This window comes from Mesocricetus auratus, unplaced genomic scaffold (assembly GCF_017639785.1).
Source record: "Mesocricetus auratus isolate SY011 unplaced genomic scaffold, BCM_Maur_2.0 Super-Scaffold_100022, whole genome shotgun sequence".
In the NCBI taxonomy this organism is placed as follows: Eukaryota; Metazoa; Chordata; class Mammalia; order Rodentia; family Cricetidae; genus Mesocricetus; species Mesocricetus auratus.
Window position 1 is genome coordinate 6,854,674 of NW_024429203.1, and position 27,897 is coordinate 6,882,570.

Below are 27,897 nucleotides of genomic sequence, written 5' to 3' on the forward strand. Positions count from 1 at the left end.
GAGAGTTTATTTTTGCTAATGGGCCCAGAGGTAACTGGCAGCAAGTAGTAGGTATTGTGATAGTTGGGAAGCTGAGAGGTCACATCTTAACAAAGCAAAGAGCGAGCTGGAAGTGGCAAAGGATTTTAAACTCTGACAGCCCACCCTGCCCAGTGACATACTTTCTCCAGCAAGACTTATCTCCTCACTGTAATCTTTCTGGGCCGCACTAATAACTGGAGACAAAGTGTTCAAATGTCTGAGCCTAAGGGACTTGGCTCGTTCCAATCACCACACCATCTCTTGAGCCCCAGAAACAAACTTTAAAGTCAAATTGGTTAAATTCCAGGCCTAGATTAATTTTTGTCAATTAACATATATAGCGGGTAGTGGTAGTGGAGGTACAGATAGTGCACGCCTTTAATCCCAGCACAGGGAGGCTAATCTGAGTTCGAGACCAGCCTGGTCTACAGAGCGAGTGCCAGAACAGAGAAACCCTGTCTCAAAAAACAAAACAAAACAAAATTTTTTTCAAAACAATTTTAAAAGAATATATAGCTATTACCAGAAGAGCATATTCATTAGTATAATATGTAATTTATTTTTCTCTATTAATTGACTATTGAAAAAATTTTAAAGGATTATTCTTTTACCAGAGAAGACTTTAAAGAATGCGTACTTTTTTATCATTTTTTTAAAATTTTAAATAGCTTGTTTTACATGTCAGTCCCAGTTCCCTCTCCCTCCCCTCCTCCCGCACTCCCCTTCCCCCCCCCCACCCTCCCACCCTATTGCCAAATCCTTCCACATAGGGGATATCAGAGTCTGTCATTTTACTCTGGGTAGGGTCCAGGCACTCCCCTAAGAGTCCAGGCTGAGAGAGCATCCCTCTTTGTGCTATAGGCACACGAAGACTGTTTGTATATCAGGGATAGACACTGATCCACAGCTCAGGGCCCCATAGGTTGCCCAGGCCTTCTCGCTGACACTCACATTTGGGGGGGTCCAGATCAGTCCCATGCTGGCCTCCCCACTGTCAGTCTGGGGTCCAAGAGCTCTCCCCTGTTCAGATCAGCTGTCTCTGCTGGTTTTGCCAGCCCATTCTTTGCCAATTTGCTCATCACTCCTCTCTCTCTGTCACTGGGTTCCTTGGGTTCAGTTCAGTGATTAATTGTGTGTTTGCCTCTGCTTCCATCAGTCCCAGGATGAAGGCTCCCGGATGGTTATAGACATCAAGTTCATTATCAGGAATGGGCATTCGAGGTGGTCTCTCCACTATTACTTAGCTTGCCAATTGGTGTTATCCCTTTAGATCACTCGAGGTCACTCTGGTGCCTGATCTGTATTCGATCCTATGATTCCCTCTTCCCCCTATTCTACCCCCACCCCCTCAACTTCCTGTTCCCCCATGACCAACTCTCTTCCTCTTCACCCCCTTTCTTCTTCCCAGGTCCCACTCCCCCCCACCCCTCGCCGTGTTCCCCATCCATTCAGGGGATCTTGTCTCCATCCTCTTCTCTTGGGTACTATGTATATATGCATATCTTTTAGGTTCTTTCCTGTTTCCCAGACTCTCTATCAGTGGAAGTGCAAACTGGCACTATCCTGATCCATGTCTAAAATCCATATATGAGTGGGTACATACCATGTTTATCTTTTTGCGACTGGGTTACCTCACTCAGGATGGTTTCTTCCAGTGCTATCCATTTCCCTGCGAATTTCAAGACAACAAAAGGAGATAAAGGGGATACAAATAGGAAAAGAAGAAGTCAAACTTTCACTATTTGCAGATGATATGATAGTTTACATAAGTGACCCAAAAAACTCCGCAAGGTTACTCCTAGAGCTGATAAACACCTTCAGCAATGTGGCAGGATACAAGGTAAACTCAAAAAAATCAGTGGCCCTATTATGTACAGATGATGAAGTGACTGAGAAAGAAATCAGAGAAACATCACCCTTTACAATAGCCAAAAACAGCATCAAATATCTGGGGATAATGTTAACCAAGGAAATTAAAGACCTGTATATCAAGAACTTTGTGTCTTTAAAGAAAGAAATCAAAGAAGATACCAGAAAATGGAAAGATTTCCCATGCTCTTGGATTGGTAGGATCAACCTAATAAAAATGGCAATCTTGCCAAAAGCAGTCTACAGATTCAATGCAATCCCTATCAAAATTCCATCACAATTCTTCAAGGACCTGGAAAAAACATTAATCAACTTTATATGGAAAAACAAAAGGCCCAGGATAGCTAAAATATCCCTATACAATAAAGGAACTTCAGGAGGCATCACCATACCTGACTTCAAGCTCTATTATAGAGCTATAGTCCTGAAAACAGCTTGGTATTGGCACAAAAATAGGCAGGTAGACCAATGGAACCGAATCGAAAGCTCTAATTTTAACCCACACACCTATGAACACTTGATTTTTGACAAAGAAGCTAAAACTGTACAATGGAAAAAAGAAAGCATCTTCAACAAATGGTGCTGGCATAACTGGGTACTGGTATGCAGAAGACTGCAGATAGATCCATGTTTATCGCCTTGTACAAAACTTAAGTCCAAATGGATCAAAGATCTCAACATAAATCCAGCCACACTGAAACTTTTAGAAGAGAAAGTGGGAGATACTCTTCAACGAGTTGGTACAGGAGACGACTTCCTAAACATAACACCAGTGGCACAGGCACTGAGATCGACAATTAACAAATGGGACCTTCTGAAACTAAAAAGCTTCTGTAAGGCAAAGGACACAGTCAAAAAGACAAAAAGGCAGGCCACAGAATGGGAAAAGATATTCACTAACCCTACATCTGACAGAGGGCTAATCTCCAAAATTTACAAAGAACTCAAGAAACAAGTCTCCAAAACACCAAAGGATCCAATTAAAAGGTGGGGTACAGAGCTAAATAGAGAATTCTCAGTAGAGGAGGCTAAAATGGCCAAGAGACGCTTAAGAAAGTGCTCAACATCCTTAGCCATCAGGGAAATGCAAATCAAAACAACTCTGAGATACCATCTTACTCCTGTCAGAATGGCTAAAATCAAAAACACCGAAGACAATTTATGCTGGAGAGGATGTGGAGAGAGAGGAACACTCCTCCACTGCTGGTGGGAGTGCCGACTCATACAGCCTCTTTAGAAATCAGTATGGAGATTCCTCAGGAAAATGGGAATTAATATACCACTAGACCCAGCAATTCCACTCTTAGGCATTTATCCAAATGAGGCAAGTTCATACAACAAGGGCATCTGCTCCACTATGTTCATAGCAGCATTATTTGTAATAGCCAGAACCTGGAAGCAACCTAGATGCCCCTCAACTGAAGAGTGGATAGAGAAAATGTGGTACATTTACACAATGGAGTATTACTCAGCAGAATGCGTACTTTTAAGATTTCTTTTTATTACTGAAGTGTGTGTGTGCACACATATGTGAGTATGTACATGTAGTGCCGTGCACACATGTATGTGAGTATGTACATGTAGTGCCGTGGAAAACAAACACCTAAGCCTCTGGAGTTGTGAGCTGCCTGACGGGGTGCTGGGAATCCAATTTAGGTCCTCTAGATGATCACAAATAATAAAATAATGGCTTTAATTTATAAGCTTAAATTTTAATATGCATTGATTCATCTTAAGTTGGAGGTTACAGTTTTTCAGGATCTCTGAATGTTGATTTTTGTTGTTGTTGTTGTTTATTTGCAATTAAGTGCAGTTATTTGTTTGGGCATTATACACAGGTCTTCAAATACACAAAGAATGTCTTCTAACATTAAACCTAGCCCTGTCCCCTGTAGGTGTGATTATATTTAGCATGTCTGTTGAAATGTTGATTGCAACTTCATTGGCTTGTACCTAGACTTGAAAAAGTGTTAGATCTTCTGCTATTATGTTTTCAACCTTAGGCCCAACCTACATGTGTCCCAGTCCAGAAAGCCTGGTTGATGGGAGTCATCCCAGTGGTGATGGACTGTGAAAGTACAGTGCAAGAAAAGGCCTTGGAGTGCCTGGACCAGCTCCTGTTGCAGAACCTGAAGCATCACAGGAAATTTCACAGTGAGGACAGAAGCCAAGTGCTTGCTTGGGCACTGCTTGCTCTTCTTACCACAGAGAGCCAGGATCTGAGGTACATTAACCGTATCACTTCAGTTTCTTATAGAAGGCCATGTGCTGGTTTTTGTTGTTATGTTTTAAAGATTTCTGCGTGTGTGTGTGTGTGTGTGTGTGTGTGTGTGTGTGTGTGTGTGTACCTGAGGAGGCCAGAAGGTGGCATTGGATCCCCTGGAACTAGAAACTAGAGTTTTTGAGCCATCATATGGGTACTGGGAACCAAATGTGGGTCCTCTGTGAGAGCAGCCAGTGCTGCTAATCACTTGAGCCATCTTTCTGGTCCTCATATGGTGTTCTAATAGTAGTTTTTCCATTGATATCTTAAGATCAGTAGTTCAGATTCTTAGTATATGTGAAGACCCTTGATACTTTTCGCATCTCTTAGCATTATTGTGGTGTTTAGTGGTACCTTTGATCACTTTGCTCCCTTCCAACTCCTTTCCACTTTGAGCCTGGCACTGTGTGTAATACTGAACACAGGATGGCATTGTAGCATCAACATTCCTCACTACTTGCTGTTAGGAGGACCACATCTTTACTTGCATTTTGTTTGGTTTTAGTGTCTGGTTTTTCTACACAGTTTCTCTTTGTAGCTTCAGGTGTTCTGTAACTCCCTCAATAGACCAGGCTATCCTCAATGCTCCACCCACCTCTGCCTCCTAAACACTGGAATTAAAGGTGTGTGCCACCGTACCCAGCCTGCCTTTTCAGTCATAAAAGCTAAGCCTTATACAGTTTATTGAGATAAATATCTCTGTGCTTTTGTTTCTATTTGATAACACTGAGGATGGTGAACATTGAAGGTAGTGAACATGATGCTGAGGAGTTAGCATAATCTGTGATGGTATCTTGACTACAGTGAGTTTACGGTTGGTTTTTATCTGGATTATAGTGGCTGCTCTTTCCTTTTCCTTACATCTCCTTGTCATACAAGAAACACAGGCTTTTCCATGTAGTTATGAGGGATTATACAGTAGAAAGTAATCAGTTGCTGTAAACTTCTGCCTTGTGGCTTCTTTCTGGGCCTGAGTTTCCTCATTTATTTTCGAGAAAAGATAATGGACTACTTGTTTTCATTCCTCTGGTATTAAAACTACCGCTAAAAATTCATTCATCTTTTCGTTTTTCTCTGTACCGCCTATGCTGTTGCCGATGTTTCTTTAAGGGAGGGGCTTGCTCAGCAGCAGAATCTACAGTTTTCTCACTCTTGTTTCTGTCTTAGTTTCTCTTTCTGTTGCTGTGATAAAATTCCCTGCAGAAGTGACTTAAGGAGGAAAGGGTTTATCTTGGCTTCCTGTTCCATGTAATGTTCCACAGAGATAGCCAAGTCACAGCAGCAGGAGCTTGAGGGAGCTGTTCACATTGTATCCACAGTAAAGCAGCAGAGAGCAGCAAAAGCCAGTGCAGACCTGTCTCTACTGGATGCTGGTCAGGATCCACTCCCAGGCAAAGCTCTTGTCCACATGTAAACTGGGACTTCATAGCAGTGAATATAATTTAGATAAATCCCTCACAGACATTCTCAGATGTTAACCTCGGTCTAAATCCCTCATAGATAATTATCCCCTAGTCTTAGGTCCCCAGGGTTGCTCACTTTTAAACAATAGGCTCCCTCTCCAAATCTATCTTTTCTTAAGTCTAGTTACTTTTTTACTTCCTAAACATTGAGCTCATTGGTATTTCATGTTCTCCTATTATAATGTATACCAACATGCTACCTCCTAAGCATCCTATGTTATGCATTCTCTAAAGCTTTATACAACATGAGAGCCCTTTAAAGGCCTGCTTTCAAGTGCAAATGCTTATAGTTATGAAGTATTTACAGTTTCATTTCTGTACCTTAATGTTTTTAAACACACAGCTCAAAATGAACAAAAATAACTGCCAAAAAGGAGGCTGCTATTGCTCAGACTTAGCCTTCAGCCCTAGCTCACCAGCTTCCCAGCTTAGACACACTGAATAGGTGTCACAACCTTCTCTGAGTGTATATGTTGCCGTGGTGGGAGAATATATTACTACTGTTCCAGCTAGTTTAAGTCAAACATACACAAGCTAGCCTTATCTGAAAGGGAACGTTAATTGAGAAAATGTCTCCAAAAGATCCAGCTGTTAGCAGTTTCTTAATTAGTCATTGATGGGGGAGGGTTCAACCTATTCTGGGTGGTGCCATCCCTGGGCTGGTGGTCCTGGGTTCTATAAGAAAGCAGGCTGAGCAAGCCAGTAAGCAGCACCCCTCCCTGGCCTCTGCATCAGCTCTTGACTCCAGGTTTTCTCCGTTTGAGTTCCTGTCATGACTTCCTTTGATGATCAACAGCAACATGTAAGTGTAAACCGAATCCACCCTTTCCTCCCCAACTTGCTTTTTGGTCATCCCAGCAATAGAAACCCTAAGACAACTGCTTTTATAAAAAAGGATACAGTCCTCTAGAATTTTTTTTCCAAAAACGTTAAATGTGAAGTAGACTCTTGTGTTAATTTTCTACATTTACTATGACAGCATAGCACAGTCTGAGTGGCTCAGATAGTAGAAATCTACTTCTCACAGTTCTTCAGGCTGGCAAGCCCAGGTAGAGGTTCTTGTAGCTTTGCTCTCTCTCGGGCCTCTTGGCCTGCAGACAGCCCTGTCTTGCTGTGCTCCCAGAAAGTCTTTTCAGGAAGTTCCAGTCTCCTCTTGTAAAGACACGTGTCACATTTGATTAAGGTGTATGCTAGTGACCTTCTTTGACTTTATCAGTTCTTTTATAGGCACTGCCGTCAAATGCAATCACATTCTGAGATTATAGGTGTCAGGCCTTTAACATAGAGATTTTAGAGGGACACAGATCAGCCCTTGGCACACTTCTGAAGGGAACATTGCATCTTCTTTTTGACTCTGAGCCTAAGCAGTTGCACCATAGTGGCAAGGTGACTCTTCATTAGAATGACTATCAGCAGCTGCTGTGGCTGCACGTTTCCCTTTTAAAGCTCATGTTGAAATCAACCGGCAAATATGAGTATCATGAGGTGGGGTCCTGTAAGAAGGGATTAGGCAGCCAGGACTGTACCCTCTTGAATTAGTGTTGGTAGGAAGAGAGTTTTCAGGAGTGGGCTGTCTTGCTCACTCTTTGGAGTTTGTGCCGTGTGAGTGCCCTTGCTTTCTATGAAGGATGCGGCATGCGGGTACCACTGTGGAACAGAGAATGACCTCAGCAGTCACTATGCCTGGAGCCTTAATCTTAGACTTCTGTACTTTCAGGTGAACAGTAGATCCTGGTCTTCACCAATTGCACATGCCCAGGTATTGCTATAGCAACTCAGAAGCCAGACTAAGATGACATCATAAAAAACGTAGGAAGGACAGATGGGAAACTGTAACACATACTAGGAATGGTCACCTGTATTTACTAATGATTCTTATCCAGGAGAGGACTCCTAACAAAATATTTGAGGTGAAAAGTAGTTCACAAAAGTTGAGGTGGAAATGAGCAATAGATAGAGATGTTGAATCTGATACTAAACTTCTCTAACAGTCAACAGAGTTAAAATAACACGTTTCAGTTTGTTAAAATGGGAGACTTGACAGTCTATACTGTAACCAAGTGTTACTGAGAATTTGAGAAAGTGGCAATTTTGCATCCTTGAGGAGCGCATTGTCAAAGCCTGCTTAGAAGACAACCCAGCGATGTATAGTTGAGACAAAAGGAATGCTTGCTTTTTTTATCCCAAGGGTTTTTCCTCCCTTCCTCTCTGGCATCCCAGCCCACCCAGGCAGGGCTTCCTGTCTGGTCTGCTTGCAGTCCACCCATTGACCTTTCTACATGCATGACCTCTTCAGGAAGCATCAGAAAATGTCCTCTTACTGTATCTCTTGACCATTGCTTCATCTTTGTCTCATATGTGTTCCACCATGTGCATTCTGGGTCTTAACAATCCCACTCTGCTCCCCACACAATCTGTACTGCATACAGGTACCTCTGGGGACAAGTTCTCTCTATGAATTGTTCTTTTAGCCCACTCTGTTTAATCTTATTTGTCCTTAGATTTTCCTTTATCTCTGGCAGTCTTCCTTGGTTCCCCTGGTATATTAGGGTTCCCTAGAGTAAAAAAAAAATACTGACATTATTATATATGTAGGAATACACACACACACACACAAAGGATTTATTAAAATAACTTACAGGCTGTGGTCCAGCTGGTCCACAATGGCTGTCTACCAACAGAAGGTCCAAGAATCCAGTAATTGTTCCGTCCACCAGATTGAATTGTCTTAGGGTTACTATTACTATGATAAAATACCATGAGCAAAAGTAACTTGGGGAGAGAGCCTTTATTTCACTCACAGTTCCATATCATCACAGTTTATCATCAAGGACAGGCACTTAAGCAGGGCAAGAACCTAGAGGCAGGAACTGATGCAAAGGCCATGAATGGGTGCTGCTTACTGGCTACTCCCCATGGCTTGTTCAGCCTGCTTTCTTATAGAACCCAGGACCACCAGCCCAAGGATGGCACTACCCACAGTGGGCTGGGCCTTGCCCCATCAAACACTAATTAAGAAAATGCCTAATAGTTTGATCTAACAGAAGCATTTTTTCAAGGTTCCCTCTTTCAGATAACTTTAGCTTGTGTCAAGTTGACATAATGCTAGTCAGCACCCTGGGTGTCTCAGCTGGTCCTCAGTCACCAGAGTCCTGAAAAAGTAGGCTCTGATTCCAGGGAATGAAATGGGCTCGCTGGCGAAAGCCAGAGCAAAAGTCAAAGAGAGCAATCCTCCTCCTTTCATGACCACACGTGGACTGCCAGCAGAAGATGTGGCCCAGGTTAAAGGTGGACTGGAGCAATTTAAAAGGTCTGGATTAAAGGTAGATCTTCCCACTTCAAATGATTCAGTTAAGTCCCTCACAGGTGTGCCCAGCCATTTGGGGTGTAGGTAACTCCAGCTGTAGTCAAATTGATAACCAAGAATAGCCATCACACCTGGCCTGAGTCACTGTGTTCCTAAGTCTGGGAGGCACGCTTGTATCTGAAATCGAGGCTTACCTTATGCTTCTTTGGCATCGAAGCATCCTCTGTGAGCATTGTTCTCAGGCTGAGACAGAGGAAACCTACCTGGGTATAGGTTTGGAGAGGTCAGAGGTACAAGGCAGGTGGCAACCGAGGGAAAATGAAAGATGAGAAATAGGTAATGAAGAAACCTGGGGAAAGTACTGTATAACAGAGAGGGAGGTAATAAATGAATGCTGGAGCTTTCTGTTCTTTCTTTCCCTAATAAATCAGCCATCATCGTTCTCCCAAAATGAGGAAGAATGTCACGTGGAGCCGTGTGAGGACATGGGCTAGGGCAGCAGTAGAGCTTTTAATTATAACATTAAGAGGTTTCTTGGCATTTTTACTTTTATTCTTTCATGCTTATAGAACGAAAGTTCCAAAAGCAATATGATAGTGCTGGAACAGTTTGCACACAAAGGCAGATACAAGAAAGCCCACTTCTGTTTGAGCCAGACTTAATAGGGTTAAAAAAGGATATAACAGTGACTTACCCCATTTATCTTGTTTGGGAAGAGTTTTTGTGAAGAGTGCTATTTCTTACATGATATAAATGGGTTTGTTGGTTCTAGTTGTCTGTTGCTTTTGGTTTTTGTTTTCAGCAATGGGGATTGAAGTATACTAAATGGCTTCATGTATGCTAGACAAGTGCTTTGTCACTTAGCTGTGTCCTCAGCCTTCCCTTTTGCTTTTTTATTTTGAGATAGGATCTTTCTAAGTTTCCCAAGCTGCCCTTCACCTCATTCTGTAGCCCAGGTTGTCTGAGTAAGTAGGATTCCAAGCTTGTACTATCAGGTCCTTCTTATTGTTAATTTTTAACTAGGAAACATTTAAATTCCTAACATGGTGTGTGTGTGTGTGTGTGTGTGTGTGTGTGTGTGTGTGTGTGTGTGTGTGTGTGTGTGTGTGTGTGCATCCTACATATGCAAAAGTTCTTTGGGAATAATCACTAATTTTAAAGAATTTAAAGGGATCCCTACATAGGGTGTAGCTCAATGGTAAGAGTACTTCCCTAGTATGTACAAGACCCAGCACCACTAAAAATGCATATACATGAATAAGTGAGTAAGTAAACTTAATGAATTCTTACATTGAACAGGGTACGAGAGAATCAGTTTGAAAAGCCAAAAGTACTGTTAGCAGGCCTGGGGAGATGGCTTGCGGGGTGGTGTCCCTGTTTCACAAGTACCAAGATTTGAGTTTGAACCCCTAGCACCCACAGCAGCAGATGACTACTAATGCTGGGCATAGAGAGGGAGACACAGCTGGAGCCCTTTAACTCATTGGCTGGTAAGCCTGGCTGCTCAGTGAACTCCAGATTCAATGCAAGAAAGGTGGATGGAGCTGGAGCTCAGTGGTAAAGTGCTTATTGGTGAGCATGATGGCCAGAGTCGGAATTCTGGCCTTGAATTGGATCCATAACACACACATAAAAGGCTAGTCATGGTAATTCCAGCCCCAAGGGAGGCAGAGACAGGAGAATTCCAGCTTGTTGGCCAGATAGTACTACAGCCAAAATGATGAACTTCTGCCTTAGTCATCGACCCGTTTTAAATAATGAAATGGAAGAAGACTCCTGACATAGACCTGTGACCTACATATACACACACCCACAGGTGCACACACAAACATAGGCATTTGCAACACATGAATCAAAACAAAACAAATCATATAGTATTGGAGGAAGTCACCCCTGTTGTCCATGCACATGTATGGGCTTGCATGTGATGTGGGTACACTCACCCACAGACATGCACACCCACACTGATACATGCATGCATACACACCCCCAAAAAGCACTATGAGGAACAGTGGGATTGATGGAATAAAGAACTTTATAAACAGTAATATACAAGATTTATATTAAGATCTTTAATCAACAGAGAGCAAGTGCTTTGAATTGACTTTTATTTTTTAAATAGTATATCTTTCTGGGGTATGTGCAGTTGAGTACAGCTGCCTACAGAAGGCAGAAGGGGGCAAGCTGGGAGTTACTATCAACTGGGAGTTACAGTTGATAGTAAGCTACCCAGCCTGGCTGCTGGGAACCAGAATCTCATCCTCTGCGGGAGCCATGTGGATTATCATCCACTGGGCCAGCTCCAGCGCCCCGAACCGGCTCTTGAAAGCTAGTAAGGAACAAAAGGACAGCCAGGAGAGGAAACAGCCGTGGATTCCTAAGGTTGTGAATACTGCACTATCACCTTAGCGCATTGATGGCCAGTGTGACTACAGGGGGCCCGGAACCCTTTTAAACAGGAGCATCATAATACCACATGTCAAGAAGCTGAACTATATGTTAAAAGCAGAATAGCAAGGAGGAAGTTGCTGATGAACTTATATAGAGGGAGAGGTCAGAGTTTACACTTTAGGGCCTGCAGTGAATGAGTTTGTGTTTGGAGACCAAGAGGATCAAGCTGGAGATTGAGAACACAGGCCTGTGTAAAGTGATTTAAGCCATAGGGAACAAGGACAGCGGGGGCAGTGGAGCTGGAGGAAGGAGGTGTCTCAGAGCTGCTTAATGAGTGTTGGGGATGGAGAGTAGAAGGACGTGAAGAGGACGTCTAGTGTGTTCACTTCATTTTCAATGCCCTGCTCTCAGTGCTCGAGACTGCAGGACTTGATACCTCACTGTAGTTAGGTTGCTCTTAACCTGGTGGAGATTTCACAGAGCAAAGTCAGTGTTGGTAGGAAGTGTGTTACAGGAACACAAATGAAGGGTATAATCACATTTTGCTATTATTCTCTTCCTGTTTCCCTCTCTCCACCCTTTCCCTTCGTCCTATCTTTTGGCAAGAGGCCAAATTCCAGTGTCTTGCACATACCATCCTTCCAGCCCCAAGTGCTACGCTTTGTCTTCTTTCAAATATATAATGTAGCATGGTCTCATGAGTCATATCTCATTCCGCACTATGGAAAGAAAATAAAAGTGATTTGAAAGCAATAGTGAAGGGTACTGGGCAGGGAGTACATCAGTTGGCAGTGTGCTTGCACCACAAGTTTGAATTTTGGGTCCCTAGGACCCATTTCCCATAAAAAAAAAAATGAGTGTGGTGGCACATGACAATAATGCCGGCACTGGGAAGGCAGTCAGGAGGATCCTTGAAGTTTGCTGGCCAGCTTGTGTAGTCAAACAGTGAGTTCCAGGTTCACTGAGAGCCTGACTTGGAAAATAAGGTGGAGAGTGGTTGAGGAGGACAGTCATACCAACCTGAAGAACATGGACCTACCACATGACACACAAAAACAGTAACATGGATGCTTGTACACTGGAAGCATTTTAAATGTTGTTTATATATTACTAAGGTATAGTAAGTTTCAGCTCATTTGCTATGTCATATTTAAATGCTGTGATGTTCTCCAATATCTCATTAAATAAAGGACGGTGTATCTATTCTTCTGTTACTTTCTTCCCATCAGCATGGGCATACCTATCATAGTAAGCTATATCTGTGGAAATTTTGGAAGGAGCAGTTTTTGTAATTTTCTTTGTTGTAAATAGTATTTTGTGAGGGGGGAATATAAGGACAGCTTATCCTGAAGGGAGAATTAAGAAGACACTTTGTTTGATATTAGATTTGCAGAGAGCTGCACTCGCTGAGTGGATGTTTTATGTGCCAGAAAAATCCTGGAGGTGAAGTTGATACCCTTTCAGTGAGAGGTTAGTCGGAACACTTTGGTATATTTATAGTTATGTTTCTCCTTTTCCTTCTCTTTTTTTTCCCAGCCGCTATTTAAATAAGGCTTTTCGGATCTGGTCCAAGAAAGATAAATTCTCATCCACTTTTATAAACAGTGTGATATCCCACACTGACACAGAACATTCTGCACCAGCATGGATGTTGCTCTCCAAGATCACTTGCTCATCACCCAAGCTGGACTACACCAAAATAATGGAGTCATGGGAGAAACTCAGCAGGTCTGTATGTTTATAAAGTAGCCACCAGCAGACACCAGTTGGCTGGAAGCAAAGCTCGTGTCCTCAGTAAATGACCTTCTTCATAGCTATTGCTTTAATTCTGACTTAAGAGCAACTTAAAAAATCATGACATTTAAGCACTTTACCTTTGTCAGAGTTCATTAGGTACCTTAATGTTCCCACACCTCACAGTTAAGCCATGTCAACTGCTTGGCTTTTAGTATTAATAATCCAGAAGAAATGGGTGGTTGCGGTGGTGGTTGTGTTTTGGCAGCATGCTATTTAATTTGGTATTTTCTCCTTTTCTCTAGTGAAAAATCTCCCAACTCAAACACCTTAGGCTATATGCTATGTGTCATTGGGCATATTGCAAAACACCTTCCCAGGAGCACCCAGGACAGAATAATTGGTAAGTCTAATGGAGTCTTGAGGCCTTGCTGTTTACTGCAGCTTTTTTCTTTTCTTCTTTCTTTCTGCATATTTTTTAAGTAGTTTAATTTCAGACTTTTTATTTTTCTTAGGTGTTGTGAAGGGCAAGCTGACTGGATTTCGGTGGTCTTTAGAGTTGATCAGTTCATCTGTTGACACTTTGCAAGGGCTTTGTAGAGCATCTGCAAAGACCTTGCTGGAAGAGCAGGTATGGCTGCACACTCCTCCATCTGAAGTCTGAGACTCGTTTTCCGTGACTAGAGGGCATGGGAGGATGCGTGGTCGCCAGTGGCTTTTGCTGGGAGTCAGTGCCTGTGTGTCCAGCTGCGGGCTCTCCTTGAGAGTTGACCACTGAAGACATGGCTCCCTTGGATAACCGTCCCTACTCTGGCTCCACGTACATGTGTTTTTAGTAATGTGTGCCTCCTGATTGACATTTCTCCTTCTGGTGACAATTCTGCACTATTATCTTTTAGTAAGTGATAGTCTGAGTATTCCAAGAGCATTTAAGACATCATCTTTTACCTAATTGTAGAGTTCCACACACAGCAGATGGCGTTCGATCTTTTGCTATATTGTATTCCTGGGGAATGCCTGTGCTGTTATATCACTTAAGTGTCTCCAAAATTGCCTAGCCAACTTTTTTTTATAAATATTTTATCTATTCTAGTAATTTTTATATGAGTAAATAGTCCCAAATCCAAATGCATGCTTTATGTTAGGCAGTTACTTTGACGACTGCTGGAAAATTCTCATATTAGTATATTTTTTATGTTTTATGTATATAATGTGACTATGATGGCAAATTTGTGAAGGTTAGAAGACAGTTACAGGAGTCAGTTCTGTGCTTCCACCAGGTGGGTCCAGGGATGGAACTCAGATTGTCAAGCTTGGCAGCAGGGGCCTCTGCCCACTGAGCCGTCTTGCCTGGAGTCTTCTCACCATCCATATCAGTATTTTCTTTTTCCTTTTTTCTTTTTTTTTTAGAAGAACCTTTTTTTATTGCCTCAATATGGAAAATTTTAATGAGTAAATATATCCTTTAGTTTCATTGGCGAGAAAGATACGAATGGCTGGCTGCCAGCCAGAACAATATCCTCAGTATTCCTCCCCTTCTTCTGCCTCTGCTTCCACAGGGTCTATGCCCACCTCTTCGTAATCCTTCTTCAATGCTGCCACGTCCTCCCGGGCCTCTGAGAATTATTCCCCTTCCTCCATGTCCACTCCCACATACCAATGCACAAACCCCTGCATGAGGTCAAACTTGTGGTTCAGGCGGGCCCAAGCCTCTGCAGTGGCAGTGGTGTTGCTCAGCCTGCACTCGGCCCTCTGCACCTTGGCCAGCTCTCCCCAGGGACCACCTTAAATCCAGTTGGGCACCGATCCACAAATGGATGATGCACTTAGTCTTGATGGTAGCAGTAGCCACGTTAACATCTTTTGGGACCACATCCCCTTTGTACAACATGCAGCAGGCCATATATTTGCCATGGTAAGGGTCACACTTGAACCATCTGATTGGCTGGCTCAGAGCAAGCATTACTGATTTCTGCTACCAAGAGCTGCTCATGGTGTGCCTGCTCAGCTGATGACTAGGCATAGGTTGGCAGTGGGAAATGGATGCAAGGGTATGGCACCAGCCTGGTCTGGAATTCTGTTAAGTCCACATTCAGGACTCCATCAAACTTCAAGGAGGCTGTGATGGATGACACAATCTGCCCAATCAGACGATTGAGGTTGATATATGTAGGACGTTCAAAATCCAGGTTGTGCCAACAGATGTCAAAGACGGCTTCATTATCCACCACGAAATCACAGTCAGAATGTTCCAGTGTCATGTGTGTGGTCAGGATGGAGTTGCAGGGCCCCACAATGGCTGTGGAAACCTGGGGTCTGGGTAAATGGTAAATTCCAGCTTAGCCTTCTTGCCATAGTCCACTGAAAGCTGTTCCACAAGCAGAGAAACAGACCCAGATCCTGTGCTATCTCCAAAGCTGTGGAAGATGAGGAAGCCCTGCAGCCCTGTGCACAGATCTGCCAGTTTTCAGATCTGGTCCAGGACCGGGTCAACAATTTCCTTGCCAATGGTATAATGACCTCTGGCATAAGTATTGACTGAGTCTTCCTTCCCAGTGATCAGGTGCTCTGAGTGGGAAAGTTGCATGTAGGTTCCAGTATGCACTTCATCCGTCACAATGGACTCGTTCCATTTATTTTTATTTTATGTGCATTGGTGTTTTGCCTGCATGTATGTCTGTGTGCGGGTTTCGTACCCCAAGAACAGAAGCCACAGACAGTTGCAAGCCGCCATGTGGGTGCTGGGAGTCGAACCAAGGTCTGCTGAACCATCTCTCCAGCCCCACATATCAGTATTTCTAATAAATCCTTTTATTACTATCCTCTGCTTTTATCATGAGATATACTTTTTTTTTAGTTTTTTAATTTTTCATTTACCTGTATGTGCACCTTTGTGAATGAGTGAGTGGGATGTATGTGAGTGAGTGAGTGAGTGAATGAGTGGGTGGGTGAGTGAGTGAGTGAGTGAGTGAGTGAGTGAGTGAGTGAGTGAGTGAGTGAGATGTATGTGAGGGTACCCATGGGAGCCATCAGATTTCTTGGAGCACAGCTAAATAGTATCAACAGTAAGAAAGAATATAGCTGATGCTGTGCTTGGCTTAAGACCTTGGGAGAATTGTTGGCAGGTTTTAAGGATCAGTGGCACACACCTTATCGATGGCAGAACTGGAATTAGAAGGAAGGTCTCTGTTCCTTCCAGGCATACTAGAAAAAGTCATCTCTGCTGTGGGCTCTTTTTGTGAATGCCGGTGGTCATCAGGCTGTTTGGTTATATAGTTACTAGAGCCTGGGAGAATACAAAAACATCTTCAGGTTAAGAAAAGAAGAGCTAAAAGAGAACTTGGTTGTAGTAGTTACACCCATCACAAGGAAGGAGAGAGAGCACTTACAGATTCCAAAGGTTTTATTAAATCACCATATAAGTGGGTCACTGATCGCTCAGGGCTGCAGGACAAGGACTTGGGAGCCTTGTTTCTCCTGGCAGCCACAAGCAGAGACAGACTCGGGTTTATAAGCATAAAAGTCACAAACAGTTATTGCCAAGTTGCAGTTACAGTTTTCACCAATCAGGAATCAAATACTAGGAACTTTCCTTGTGTGTCACTAGCTGACATAAAATGGGAGCTTTTCAGTCCAACCAATCAGATTAGTTCTTTCTGTTGTTAGGAACAGCCATAATGTTTTAAAGAACTAAGAAGCATAACGGGCTGTTTCTATTGTTTAAAGGAGGAGATGGTCAGCCTTTGGAAAGTTCTCAGCTCTCCTAGGGCTTGGGAACTTGTACTTTGTTTCGCCCTACAGGGAAAATGGAGTCTAAAGTCAAAATGGCAGTACTCAGGCCAAGGTGCTTTTTGCCTGTTTCCCTCAGTAGGAAAATGGCCACATTTTTTTTCTGCCAATCTCTCCCTTGGTGGTCAAGAGTAGAATAAGACCTTGAGATTTTTCTGGCATCCTAGGTTATTTAAGTCCATGTAAATACAGTTCTCTCTTTCCTCTAAATAAGCACTCTGTGTTTTATTGAGAACAAGAAATAAGCAGTACACTGCTCAGCAATAGTGAATACTTGGACATTCTGATACCTGTAAGCTTGGTAAGAGTGGGTCTTCTATGGATGTCATCCAACTCTTGATTAGAACTTGGATCGTATTAATGGGGGGGTCTAGAATAAGAGGGGCCGTGGTCCTGCTTTTTGTCTCAGCTAAACTTAAGGTCCTAGCCATTTTTTGTAATTCAATTTCAGTGACACTGTTTTAGAAACATGTTGAAAAATGGACTTCATATGGAGGACATTTAGATGAGGGGATTGTGAGGCAAGTTGTGTAGTATGTAAGAAGCAACACAAGACAGGCTGCCTAGCTAAATTCAGATATATGAAGACTTAGACATAAAAGAATTGAATTTATTTGGTGTACCCAGATGCCCAGTCTATACAAGTGTTGGGAAATTGTAAGGGAGCAGATATCAGCCAACTGAAGAAAGCTTCCTGAAGTATGCTTAAAAGGAGGGGCTTGTCTTGGTACTTGTCCTTAGTCATTGGAGGTGCTCACAAGAAGCTGTGCTGAAACTGGACATTATTGTTTGGTCTTGACAGCTTTCCCAGGCTAACATCAGCTTAACCGGGTCCTTGTCTTAAGCTGTTCCACAGATAAGCCTTTCTATCTTCCTCAGGACTAAAGCCTGTTGATTTCAGGAGCTCTCTTGGCCAACAAGTGGTGGCTAGGTTATATAACCTATTAAAAGTCATAGGTGACACACATCTTTACTCCAAGCACTCAAAAGGCAGAGGCAGACGGATCTCTGCGTTCAAGACCAGTACAACAAAACTCTGTCTTTAAAAAAAAAAGTAATAAACACAGTTGTTTTGAAAATTGCTAGGCTAAGGCAGATTATAATTTCTCGTGGTAGTGATTTCCTACTGTTTGGCAAGTGCTAATGTGACATTGCTCTAGTGCCACGTGCACTGGGTGAGTCCTAAAATAGTCTTTGAAAGCACCTGACATAATGTCATTGCAGTAGTTACCCTGAAATAGAACGGTATGTCGGTATGTCCTAATGTTCACTTCTGTGGAAACATTTAACTACACCTAAGTATTTTGGAATGGCCAGTGAAGTACAAGAATTCTGGGTTTTGAGAATGCTCTTGGGCACAGAAATGTGGTTATATGTTGTGAGTGGCAGTGACCTCCCCTGGAAATTTCTGTAATCAGTAAGACACACTGAAAACTTGTACCTTATATATTACAGAAGACTAACAACTGTGTGTGTGTGTGTGTGTGTGTGTGTGTGTGTCTGTCTGTCTGTCTGTCTGTCTGTCTGTCTGTCTGTCTGTCTGTATCGATGTCTTGGTCTGTGTGCACGTGCACAGGGGCCAGAAGAAGATGTTGGGTGTCTTCTTCTATGACTACATACCTATTCATTTTGGGCAGGGTCTCTCCCCTGAGCCTGGGGCTTACCCTCAGCTAGTCTGGAAGCCAACAAGCCCCAATGATCCTCTTGTCTCTGCCCCCTTTAGAACAGGCTTGCTATGTGCTGACATTAGCTGTCGTCAAGACCTCATGATGGCCGGGCGGTGGTGGCCCACACCTTTAATCCCAGCACTCAGGAGGCAGATGTAGTCGGATCTCTGTGAGTTCGAGACCAGCCTGGTCTAAAAGAGCTACTTCCAGGACAGACTCCAAAGCCACAATGAAACCCTGTTTCGAAAAACAAACAAAAGACCTCATGATTATAGACCAAGCACTCTTAATTGCTGAGCCATTTCTCCAGATCCCTGATATTTTTTAAGACAGTGTCTAGCTATGTAGCCACAGTGGCCTGGAGCTCTCTGCCTAGACCAAACTGGGATTCAGATTCTCCCCACCCCCACCTCCCAAGTGCTAGGACTACCATACTTAACTCAATTCAGTCCTCATTTTATGTCTTTTAAAAGTAAAGTGTTAGCCTTAATAGTTAATTCTCTACGTGTGTGTGGGTGTGGGTGTGGGTGTGGTAGAATTACCATTTTTCCTCTACTGTTGGAGGGGTACTGCTGTAAAAGGCGATTCATAAACTTGAGAACTAGATTTTCTATTTGTCTTTTGCTCTTCTAGAGCAAATGTGGAATGGAAGATGATACACACAATACTCTTTCAACATCTGACTTAGCCACTTCCTGTGGCCAGTGTTGCCGTGGAGTGGGGCAAGTGATGGGAAAGGGGAATCTTGAGTGTGGTGGGCGGCTCTTCCATGCCTGCCTGGAGCTCCCGAGAGCTGGGCTTGGTGAGTCGTCTGAGCCATGCGAGACCCTTCAGCTCTAATCTGTGACTCAACAGGAGCTGCTGAAGCAGGTGTGTGGGGATGTGCTCTCCACCTGCGAGCAATACCTCTCTAACGTCCTTCTGAAGGAAGATGGGGCAGGCAACATGGACGAAGACCTGGTGGTAAGCAGCTGCTGCTTCTTAATCTTTTCACAGCGGGTTCCTTCAAGGGTGATTGTCGAGCGTGAGTTTCGGTTGCTGTGGCAGGAAAAGGGCTTTTAGTGCTTAACTTTTGGGGGAGTTTTCACACTGTCTGTGTTCTTGTTTATGTGTAGTGGTGGGGGGTGATGGGTATGTGCACGTGAATGCAGACACTTATGGAAACCAGAATAGGATATTATATGTTACGGAGCTGGAGTCACACAGGCATTGTTGAGCTGCTTGATGTGCTTGCTGGGAACCAAACTCAGATCCTCTGTAAGAGCAGCAAGTGCTCTTAATCGCTGACATCTCTCCAGCCCCTGTTTGGCCTTTTGACTTTTAAAATAATTATAACATGTCTTCTGAGCTGTTTAAACATTGGAATATAGCACTGGGGGAATAGAACTGAGCTTTCACAATGTGTAAACTAAAAGGGGATATTTGACCACCCAGGACACAGATGCCCTTTGCTGAGCCAGTTATCTTGATGGAGTCTCCTACTTCAAAAATAGTGTTAGCATAGGAGCCCCTGTGAATCAGGACACATAGGCAGCTAGCTTGTCTGTTAGCAGTGATTCTGATTCTGGTAGCTGACATTGTCTGGTAGAGGGAATAAGCCATGGTTTTGATGCCCTTTAGGATGGATCATCATTTAACCAAACCTGGCTGGTTTTCTCCTCTTTAAATGAGTAGAGCTTCTCTTCTCTGTGTTCAGTCCCTGCTCTGCCAGCTTTGCTCTTGTAGTGAGTGACTATAGACCAGGGTTGGTGTTGTAAGGGGAGGCCACTCTGTCAGCAGCTCTGTGTGCGCACAGTCAGTGATGAGTGAGCATTAGCGCTGTGGCCTGGATGCTATCAGTAGATTTCGGAGGCCTTGGATTGTATCAGTCAAGACCCACACCAATATTACAAAAAAACAAAAACAAAACCATAGCAACTAGCAAAATACAGTACTGTATGTTCAAGTTTTAGTTTTTTTGTTTTGTTTTGCTTTTTTTACTCAAATATATGTGTTATTGGCTTTTTTACCACAGGCTAAGGAGTTTTGTTTGTTTTGTTATTTGAGTCAAGATCTTGCTATATTGCTCAGACTGACCTTAAACATCTGGGCCCAAGTGACCCTCCCACCACACCCCTTCCCAGGAGCTATGGTTGTAGGCATGCATGCACAGCTGTGTCGAGCTCTAAAGTAAGCTCCCGCCTGACATTTGACTTTTTAATAAAAACAACCTTATTTATTAAAATGAGATGTCACTAGAAAACGGGAAGAGTGGTAGCTGGCTATGAGGAAGTAGGACTTGTGTATGTTCTGAGCAGGAGTTTAAACAGTAAACTGACATGGAGGACAAATTGGGGTTATATTTTATAATGTAGAGTGAGTTTACATGCTTCTAAAAAGAAATGTCGTTTGAAGTGCTAGGGATCAAACCCAGGGCCTTGAGCCACAAGGGCCCATGATTTCTGCCGTTGAGCTAGACTCCCGGGCTTTTACGTGCTCTTCGGCCTGGGTTTCACTGCTAGGAAAATGGAGCAGCAGAGTTCACAGAGGTATTCACCAGGCTACTATAGGAATAAACACTCACACCGGGCATGGTGACACCTGGCAACGCACGCCTTTAATCCCAGAGCTTGGGAGGCAGAGGTAAGCGGATCTCTGAGTTCAAGGCCAGCCTAGTCTACAGAGTGAGTTCCAGGACAGGCTCCAAAGCTGTAAAGAAACCCTGTCTCTAAAAACCAAAAAGGAAAAAATCCCCACTAACGTAGAAATCTCAGCGAAATTATCATGAAACCCATAGCTTTCACATGGCATCCTTATATTCTTTAAACACTTGTTATATATATTAATATGAAGGGATGACACCTATCACAACATGATTATTAATAGAATCCCAATATTCACAGAAATGTCTGAATTTAGATGATAAAATGATATGGTCATTCTAATTTGGAATGAATTTTTATTAATAGCCATGCATATTTTCTGAAAAAGTAGTGATCTTTTTGTAATTTGTGGGACAAAATAGTATTCTTTTTACATGTTATTCAAGCTAGAGTTTATGTTCTTTCTGCCTTGCTTTTATTGCAAAATCAATTCTCTTTGCAGGTGAAATGTATTTTCACCATAGGAGATATAGCCCAGTTATGTCCAGCCATAGTAGAGAAGCGAATCTTCCTTCTAATCCAGTCTGTTCTGGCTGCTGCTTCTCATGTGGATCACTGTAAGGCCTTTGAAGTCATACCCTGCACTATTCTGTCCTGAGGCTCATTAACTGTCCCAGCAATAATTCCTTTCCTCTTCCTTTCCCACAGTATCATCATCTCAAGGGATCATGGATGCCCTAGCCAATCAGCTGCCTTTCCAGGTCAGAAGCTCTGCCATGCCTTCCGTGATTAGAGCGCACGCCATCATCACGTTAGGTACGGGTACCATGGGGGAAATGTGGCAGTAGTCTGTGTAACTTTTGTCTCAAATAAGCTTAACTGCTGTTGAGTCTATGCCTACCCTAGCTTTTATGACTTTGAGTTAATTCTGATGTGAGGGACCAGCTCTGCAGATGTACCAGCTCTGCAGATGTAACAGGGCATTCACAGTGAGAGCTCTTGAGACTGTCACTCTGTATGGTAATGACTTCTCCCATTGTTGTGATGAAATCCCTGACAGAGGCAACTTCAATGCAGAGAGGGTTACTTTAGTGCATGCTGCAGAGGGTGTCTGTCCATTTTACAGAGTGAAAGTAAGCATGGTAGCACTGGCTGGGCATTGCAAGACAGGAGTCAAACAGAAGCCAGTAGACAGAAGCCACGCTCAAAATCCCTCCACCAATGGCCGATGCCTCCTGCCTCTAACCTAGCCTCACAAAACAGTGTCGTCAGCTGGGAGCCAAGTGTTCAGTTACATGAGCCTAAGTGGGACATTTTACATAGAAACTATTATAATACACAGGGAGATTTTTTTGTTGGATAGTGGTAATTAGTTATACCTGTTCTTATTGGATTTTTGTTTTGTTTTTAATATTCACAATGTAGCTCGGGAAGTCTATCAAGAAGTGTATTTCAAAACCAAAAAAAAAAAAAAAAAAAAAAGACTCTAAGCCGGGCGTTGGTGGTGCACGCCTTTAATCCCAGCACTCGGGAGGCAGAGGCAGGCGGATCTCTGTGAGTTCGAGGCCAGCCTGGTCTACAGAGTGAGTTCCAGGACAGCCTCCAAAACAATTCAGAGAAACCCTGTCTCGAAAAACCAAAAAAAAAGAAGTGTATTTCAGAGGCTAGGGGGATAGCTCTGTTTATAATGTTCTGAGAAGCACAAGGCCTCATTGTAATCCCCCGAAGCCACATTTTAAAAATGCCAGAGGACTAGAGAGGTGGTTCAGTAGTTAAGAGCACCGGTGCTTTTACAGAGGACCCAGGTTCAATTCCTAGCACCCACAGCTTACGACTGTCAGTAACTCCAGTTCTAGGAGATCCGATGCCGTCTTTTGGCCTCTGCAGGCACCAGGCACACAAGTGGCATACATGCAGGCAAGATACCCATGCACCTAAAATACATTAAAATCAATAATTAAGGAAGCCAAGTCCACTGGTACATGCCTGTAAGTCCAGTGCTAAGGATGCAGGGACAGGCAGGTCCTTGATACTCCCTGGCCACCAGCCTAGCCTGCTTGGCAAACTCCAGGCCAGTGAGAAGCCCCTTCCTAAAGGAAAGATCGATGGTGCCTGAGAAATCTCAAGATTGTCTTCTGGCCTCCTCCAATACTCGTGTATACACCTGAGTCTGCATGGATCCCAAACAGAGAACTGTATCCTAGATATTACACTGGGTTTTAGGAGTGGAAAGTTTGAAGTTCAGTTTATAGAGAGAGATGGTTTATTTAAATTTCTAGAACTGACAGATCAGCTTTGAGCACATTTCTCCACCAGCTCAAGTAGCTCATCATGAAAACCCTGACCTCTGGCTATAATTTAAATAGTCTATCTTTAAAAGTGATTGTGTATCTTATAGTAGATATAGTTTGAAATGGTAGTGTCTGTTGTTGCTGTGGTTTGGGGTTTTTGTTGTTGTTGTTTTTGTTCTTGTGTTATTATTTTTAAAATACCTAAGAATTACAAGGAAGGACAAAACATTCCCCAGGCCACAAAGCAAACACAGTAGAAAATGTAATTCAGCAGCCTCCTTCTAACTATGAATAATAAATAAAATAAGTGAGGGAACATTCTTTCCTGCTATCTAGCTTGCAGTTTTAATTCAATAAGGTTTTTCTTAGAACATGTATGTAATCAAAACTAAAATGTATTAGGTTTTACTGGTCATTTTGTGGGCAAGTCAGTAACTATACAATTCAAACAATGACTTTAAATGGAAAACGATGTTATTGTTTTAGGGGAACAATCATGTGTCTCAAGAAACTTGTAAGTGCAGTTTATTTTTTCAAATGCTATTTTTAAACTTAGTAATATTTGTCTGTTGTTGTTTGTGGCTGGGGCATACATTTACTCTGTGTAACCCATAGTGTGGAATGTAGGCATCTTCCTCTTTCTGTGACAGGTAAACTGTGCTTGCAGCATGAAGACCTTGCAAAGAAAAGCATCCCCGCCCTTGTGCGAGAACTTGAAGTGTGTGAGGATGTGGCTGTCCGCAACAATGTCATCATAGTGATGTGTGATCTTTGTATCCGGTACACTGTCATGGTGGACAATTATATTCCCAATATTTCCATTTGTCTGAAGGATTCAGACCCATTTATCCGGAAGCAGACACTGATCTTGCTTACCAACCTCTTACAGGTATGTGTAGGAAGCTGACTGCTCTTTTCTGCTTACCGTGCTGGTGTAGGGAATATTCCATTAACAAAGATATGCTTGCTTTGCCATAGGATCAAAGACGATCATTCTCATCTCTGGTTTAGAATATCTTACAATGTTTATTGCTCACTAGCATATTTGCGCAGTGTAATTCTGTGTCTGGGACCTGAAGAGGGACTTGCTTAGGGACAGGCAGCTCCAGTTCAAGTCGTGCTGCTCTTCTTGGCCACGTCCATGTGTTTCAGTCATAATGGCTACTGTTTTAAAATGTCGATCGTATTTGGAATGCACTCTTTTTTGTTTATTTGTTTATTTTTAGAGACAGAGTTTCTCTGTAGCTTTGGACCCTGTCCTGGAACTCACTCTGTTGACCAGGCTGGCATTGAACTTATAGAGATCCGCCTGCCTCTGCCTCCCAAGTGCTGAGATGAAAGGCGGGAGCCACCACCGCCTGGCCCTGGAATGCACTGTCTCACAGCATTGCATCCAGTGAACTGTTTCCAGTCTGTAAAACGTCATGAGTTGCAGGGCTGTATAGAGCGTTTGATACTTCTGTGTACATTCAGAGCTTGGAGTTAGCCTATAATGAGAAGGGGATATTTGGTTATTTTAAAAGGAAGGCATTCACTAAGTTATATATCTTTTCTATACACTCATAAGCTTGTCTTCTTATGCATTATGGACCTTACAAAGGCACCCGTGGATCTGCCCATTAAAACCATGTTCTTTGTGTTATTTTCCTTATACCATAGATTTGATAAGTTGTTGCTCAAATACTCCTCTACATCTCTTTGAACTAACAAATGCTATGCGCTTAGTTCAAGGAGGTTAGGAAGTAAACACTGTTGACCAGTAGCCAGCAGGTGGAATGTTAAATTAAGGAGAGTCAGCAGATGACTGTGCATATTAAAACTCATCCTGAAGTACACTGTCGTACCCTTGTACAGGAAGAATATGTGAAATGGAAGGGCTGTCTGTTCTTCCGATTTGTCAGCACGCTGGTGGACTCACACCCGGACATTGCCAGGTAATCTTGTCCTCGTATGTCACACAGCTCAACACTTTCCCTCATTCCTGGTATGCACTCTCTTTCCTTTCAGGGCAGTCTACAGTTGCTTGGGATTTAGTAGGCTTTTAATAATTAACAGAAAAATCTTAATATACTAAGTGATGGAACAGACTGTTTATATGCATGTTTTTAAAGCAAAACAAACCAAAACTGAGCAGACTGACAACTAAATAATCTCAGCCTCAACTCCATCATTTGCTCACATCGTCTGTTCTCACTAAGAACGTGATAAAGAATACTCTGCCTTGACATTTAAGCTGTGTCATATGGGAGGCATTAACTAGTGGCTCTTCTAGTGCTTTCTAGACCAAAAAAAGTTAATTTTGACAAAGAAATCCAGTTTTCTTTTAAGTTCAGAAATCATAAAGAAGAGATTCTAGGAATTACGAGTGAATGGCACAGTGTAAAAGGCACTGTGCAGATTGCAAAGGCTCCTTGGAAATGGATGTCCTTAAAAATTGGAGGGAGAGGTGTGGCTTTGCCATCCCTTAATTCCTATCCTTGTATTTCTCTTTTGAAGATTTATTTTCAAGGAGTTTGGAAATGACTTGATAGGATTTGCTACTCCAGATTATGTTGAACGAATAGTTATTTTAAAGCAAATCTTCATTGGAAAACAAGCTGCTGAATGCCACAATAAAAGCCATTACAGCGGGCGAAAGGTCTTCATAGAGTTCATGAACTATAAATAGCTTGCGATAATGGCTCCCTCTGCTTCTAAATTTGGTCACCAATAATTTAGTCTGCTTTCTGTAGAAGAATTTCTGTTGAGTTCTTTGGATTTAATTTTCAGAGGAAGAATATTTCAAATAACAAAGTAGCAAAAGGTTAACCTTCTAATTAGAATTGTCAGAAGCAAAAAAAAAGCTGGGGCCACCAACTTCTTTGTACAGTTGGGTAAGGGATGAGATGGCTGTGCCATTCCTACCTGATTTTAATGAGCTCCCTAGACCCTTGTGGTCAACAGTGACATAGTCACCCTGGGCCTGGCAGAGGTGCTTAGAACGCGTTCACTGATGAACTTCGGATGCACATCGTCTGTTTAAGCTGCATTTCCATCTTTTCTCTCTTTTATCAGATTAATGTAAGCAAGCTTAAAAGAGACAGTAGATGCCGGGCAGTGGTGGTGCGTGCCTTAATCCCAGCACTGGGGATTAAAGCAGAGGCAAGTGGTTCTTTGTGAGTTCAAAACTAGCCTGGTCTACAAAGAGACTTCCAGAACAGTCAGAACTGTTACACAGAGAAACCCACACACACAAAAAAGAGGCAATAGATAAGTTTTAACCCAGTTTACACATTTTACAGTATATACACATTAAAATATCACATGGTACCCCATAAAAATGTACTATATGTATATGTATTAGTTAAAAATAATGCATTTTAAATCGTTGAAAAGAATATATTTTAAGAAGAGTATTAGTCAGTGGGTAACATTTAACATAGATGCTGTAAATCCAGATCCTGGTCATGGGTCAGAAGAAATTCGGTCAGATAAAGAGATGCTGTACACTGCAGTGAGACAGTCAGCATGCTTACCATTTCAAATTCTCCCCTTAAATCTCTCACTAAGATGTATTACATCTTATCCATTCCCTTATTATGTGTGTCTGTGTTTGGGCACATATGTGCCACAGCGCGCATGTGGAGGTCAGACAATTTGCAGGAGTTAGTTCTCCCTTTCATCATATAGGTCCTGGTGATTAACACTTGTGACAGGCTCTTTTACTCACTGGCCATCTCCCCAACCCTAAAGCTCCCACTTTTATCCCTGCATTCTGGGTTTATTTAAACCATGGATCAAATGTGGGCAGGCATTTCTTCTTTCAGAAAAGCTGATGACTGCGTAGTTAGACCAATGTCAGACCTACCTGTTTATAGTAACTGGATTAATCTCTGTATATTTCTGCCACATCAGAAGTTTCAGAGACTGACTGGCGGAGCCTATTGACTGCTTTTTTTGGTAGTTGGATTTCCTGAGGGTTCTGGCATGAGGAATTAAGGAAGGAAAATGGGGAGTGGGCATTGAACCCAGGGCCTTGTGCACGTTGTGTAAGTGTTCTGCCACTGTGCTACAGCCCAGCACATCTTTTACAGGGTCATAGAAAACCATGTTTTGAAGCTACAAAATTATTTGCTGTATTTTCTTCCCTGGCCACTAGGTGGTGGCCTTGGGTGATAGCCAGTAACAATAAGCAGACTGTTTAATAGTCAATTGCTGCAAAAACAGTTCAAACAAAATACCACTGAGAAAGAAAAGCGAGGAAAATGGAAAGTGACTTGGTTTAAGAGAAAGAGGAACTCCTTTCTGTAGAGCGCTCAGTGAAGTTGCAGAACAGATGGAATGGGATAGGGATTCCTACAGCGGGAAGGACATACAGGGTGCATGCAGAAGAAGCTCTTTGATTCTGTGTGGTAACATAGTCCACAGCATGGCCACAGAGTGGTGACATGCAATATGAATGTGGGGCAACAGTGGATAAAGAAGTTTGGATTGGGTGTGGGTGACAGTTGGGTGCCTGTATATGATCATAAAGACACTGA

At 42.7% G+C, this 27,897-nt stretch overlaps 1 protein-coding gene and 1 pseudogene across 3 annotated transcripts in view; one reads left to right on the forward strand and one right to left on the reverse strand.

The window, feature by feature from the left end:
- Window positions 1-27,897, forward strand: part of Ncapd3 (non-SMC condensin II complex subunit D3) — a 74,160-nt gene that overhangs the window by 25,674 nt on the left and 20,589 nt on the right. For all 3 annotated transcript variants that reach the window (XM_013119443.3, XM_040729706.1, XM_040729707.1), the window contains 9 exons: window positions 3,894-4,114; window positions 12,851-13,042; window positions 13,354-13,451; window positions 13,564-13,679; window positions 19,360-19,467; window positions 21,589-21,703; window positions 21,795-21,902; window positions 24,028-24,266; window positions 25,232-25,311. In XM_013119443.3, the coding sequence (XP_012974897.1) occupies window positions 3,894-4,114; window positions 12,851-13,042; window positions 13,354-13,451; window positions 13,564-13,679; window positions 19,360-19,467; window positions 21,589-21,703; window positions 21,795-21,902; window positions 24,028-24,266; window positions 25,232-25,311 (1,277 nt within the window). The remainder of the gene's footprint in view (window positions 1-3,893; window positions 4,115-12,850; window positions 13,043-13,353; window positions 13,452-13,563; window positions 13,680-19,359; window positions 19,468-21,588; window positions 21,704-21,794; window positions 21,903-24,027; window positions 24,267-25,231; window positions 25,312-27,897) is intronic.
- On the reverse strand, window positions 14,570-16,266 carry LOC106021810 (annotated as a pseudogene).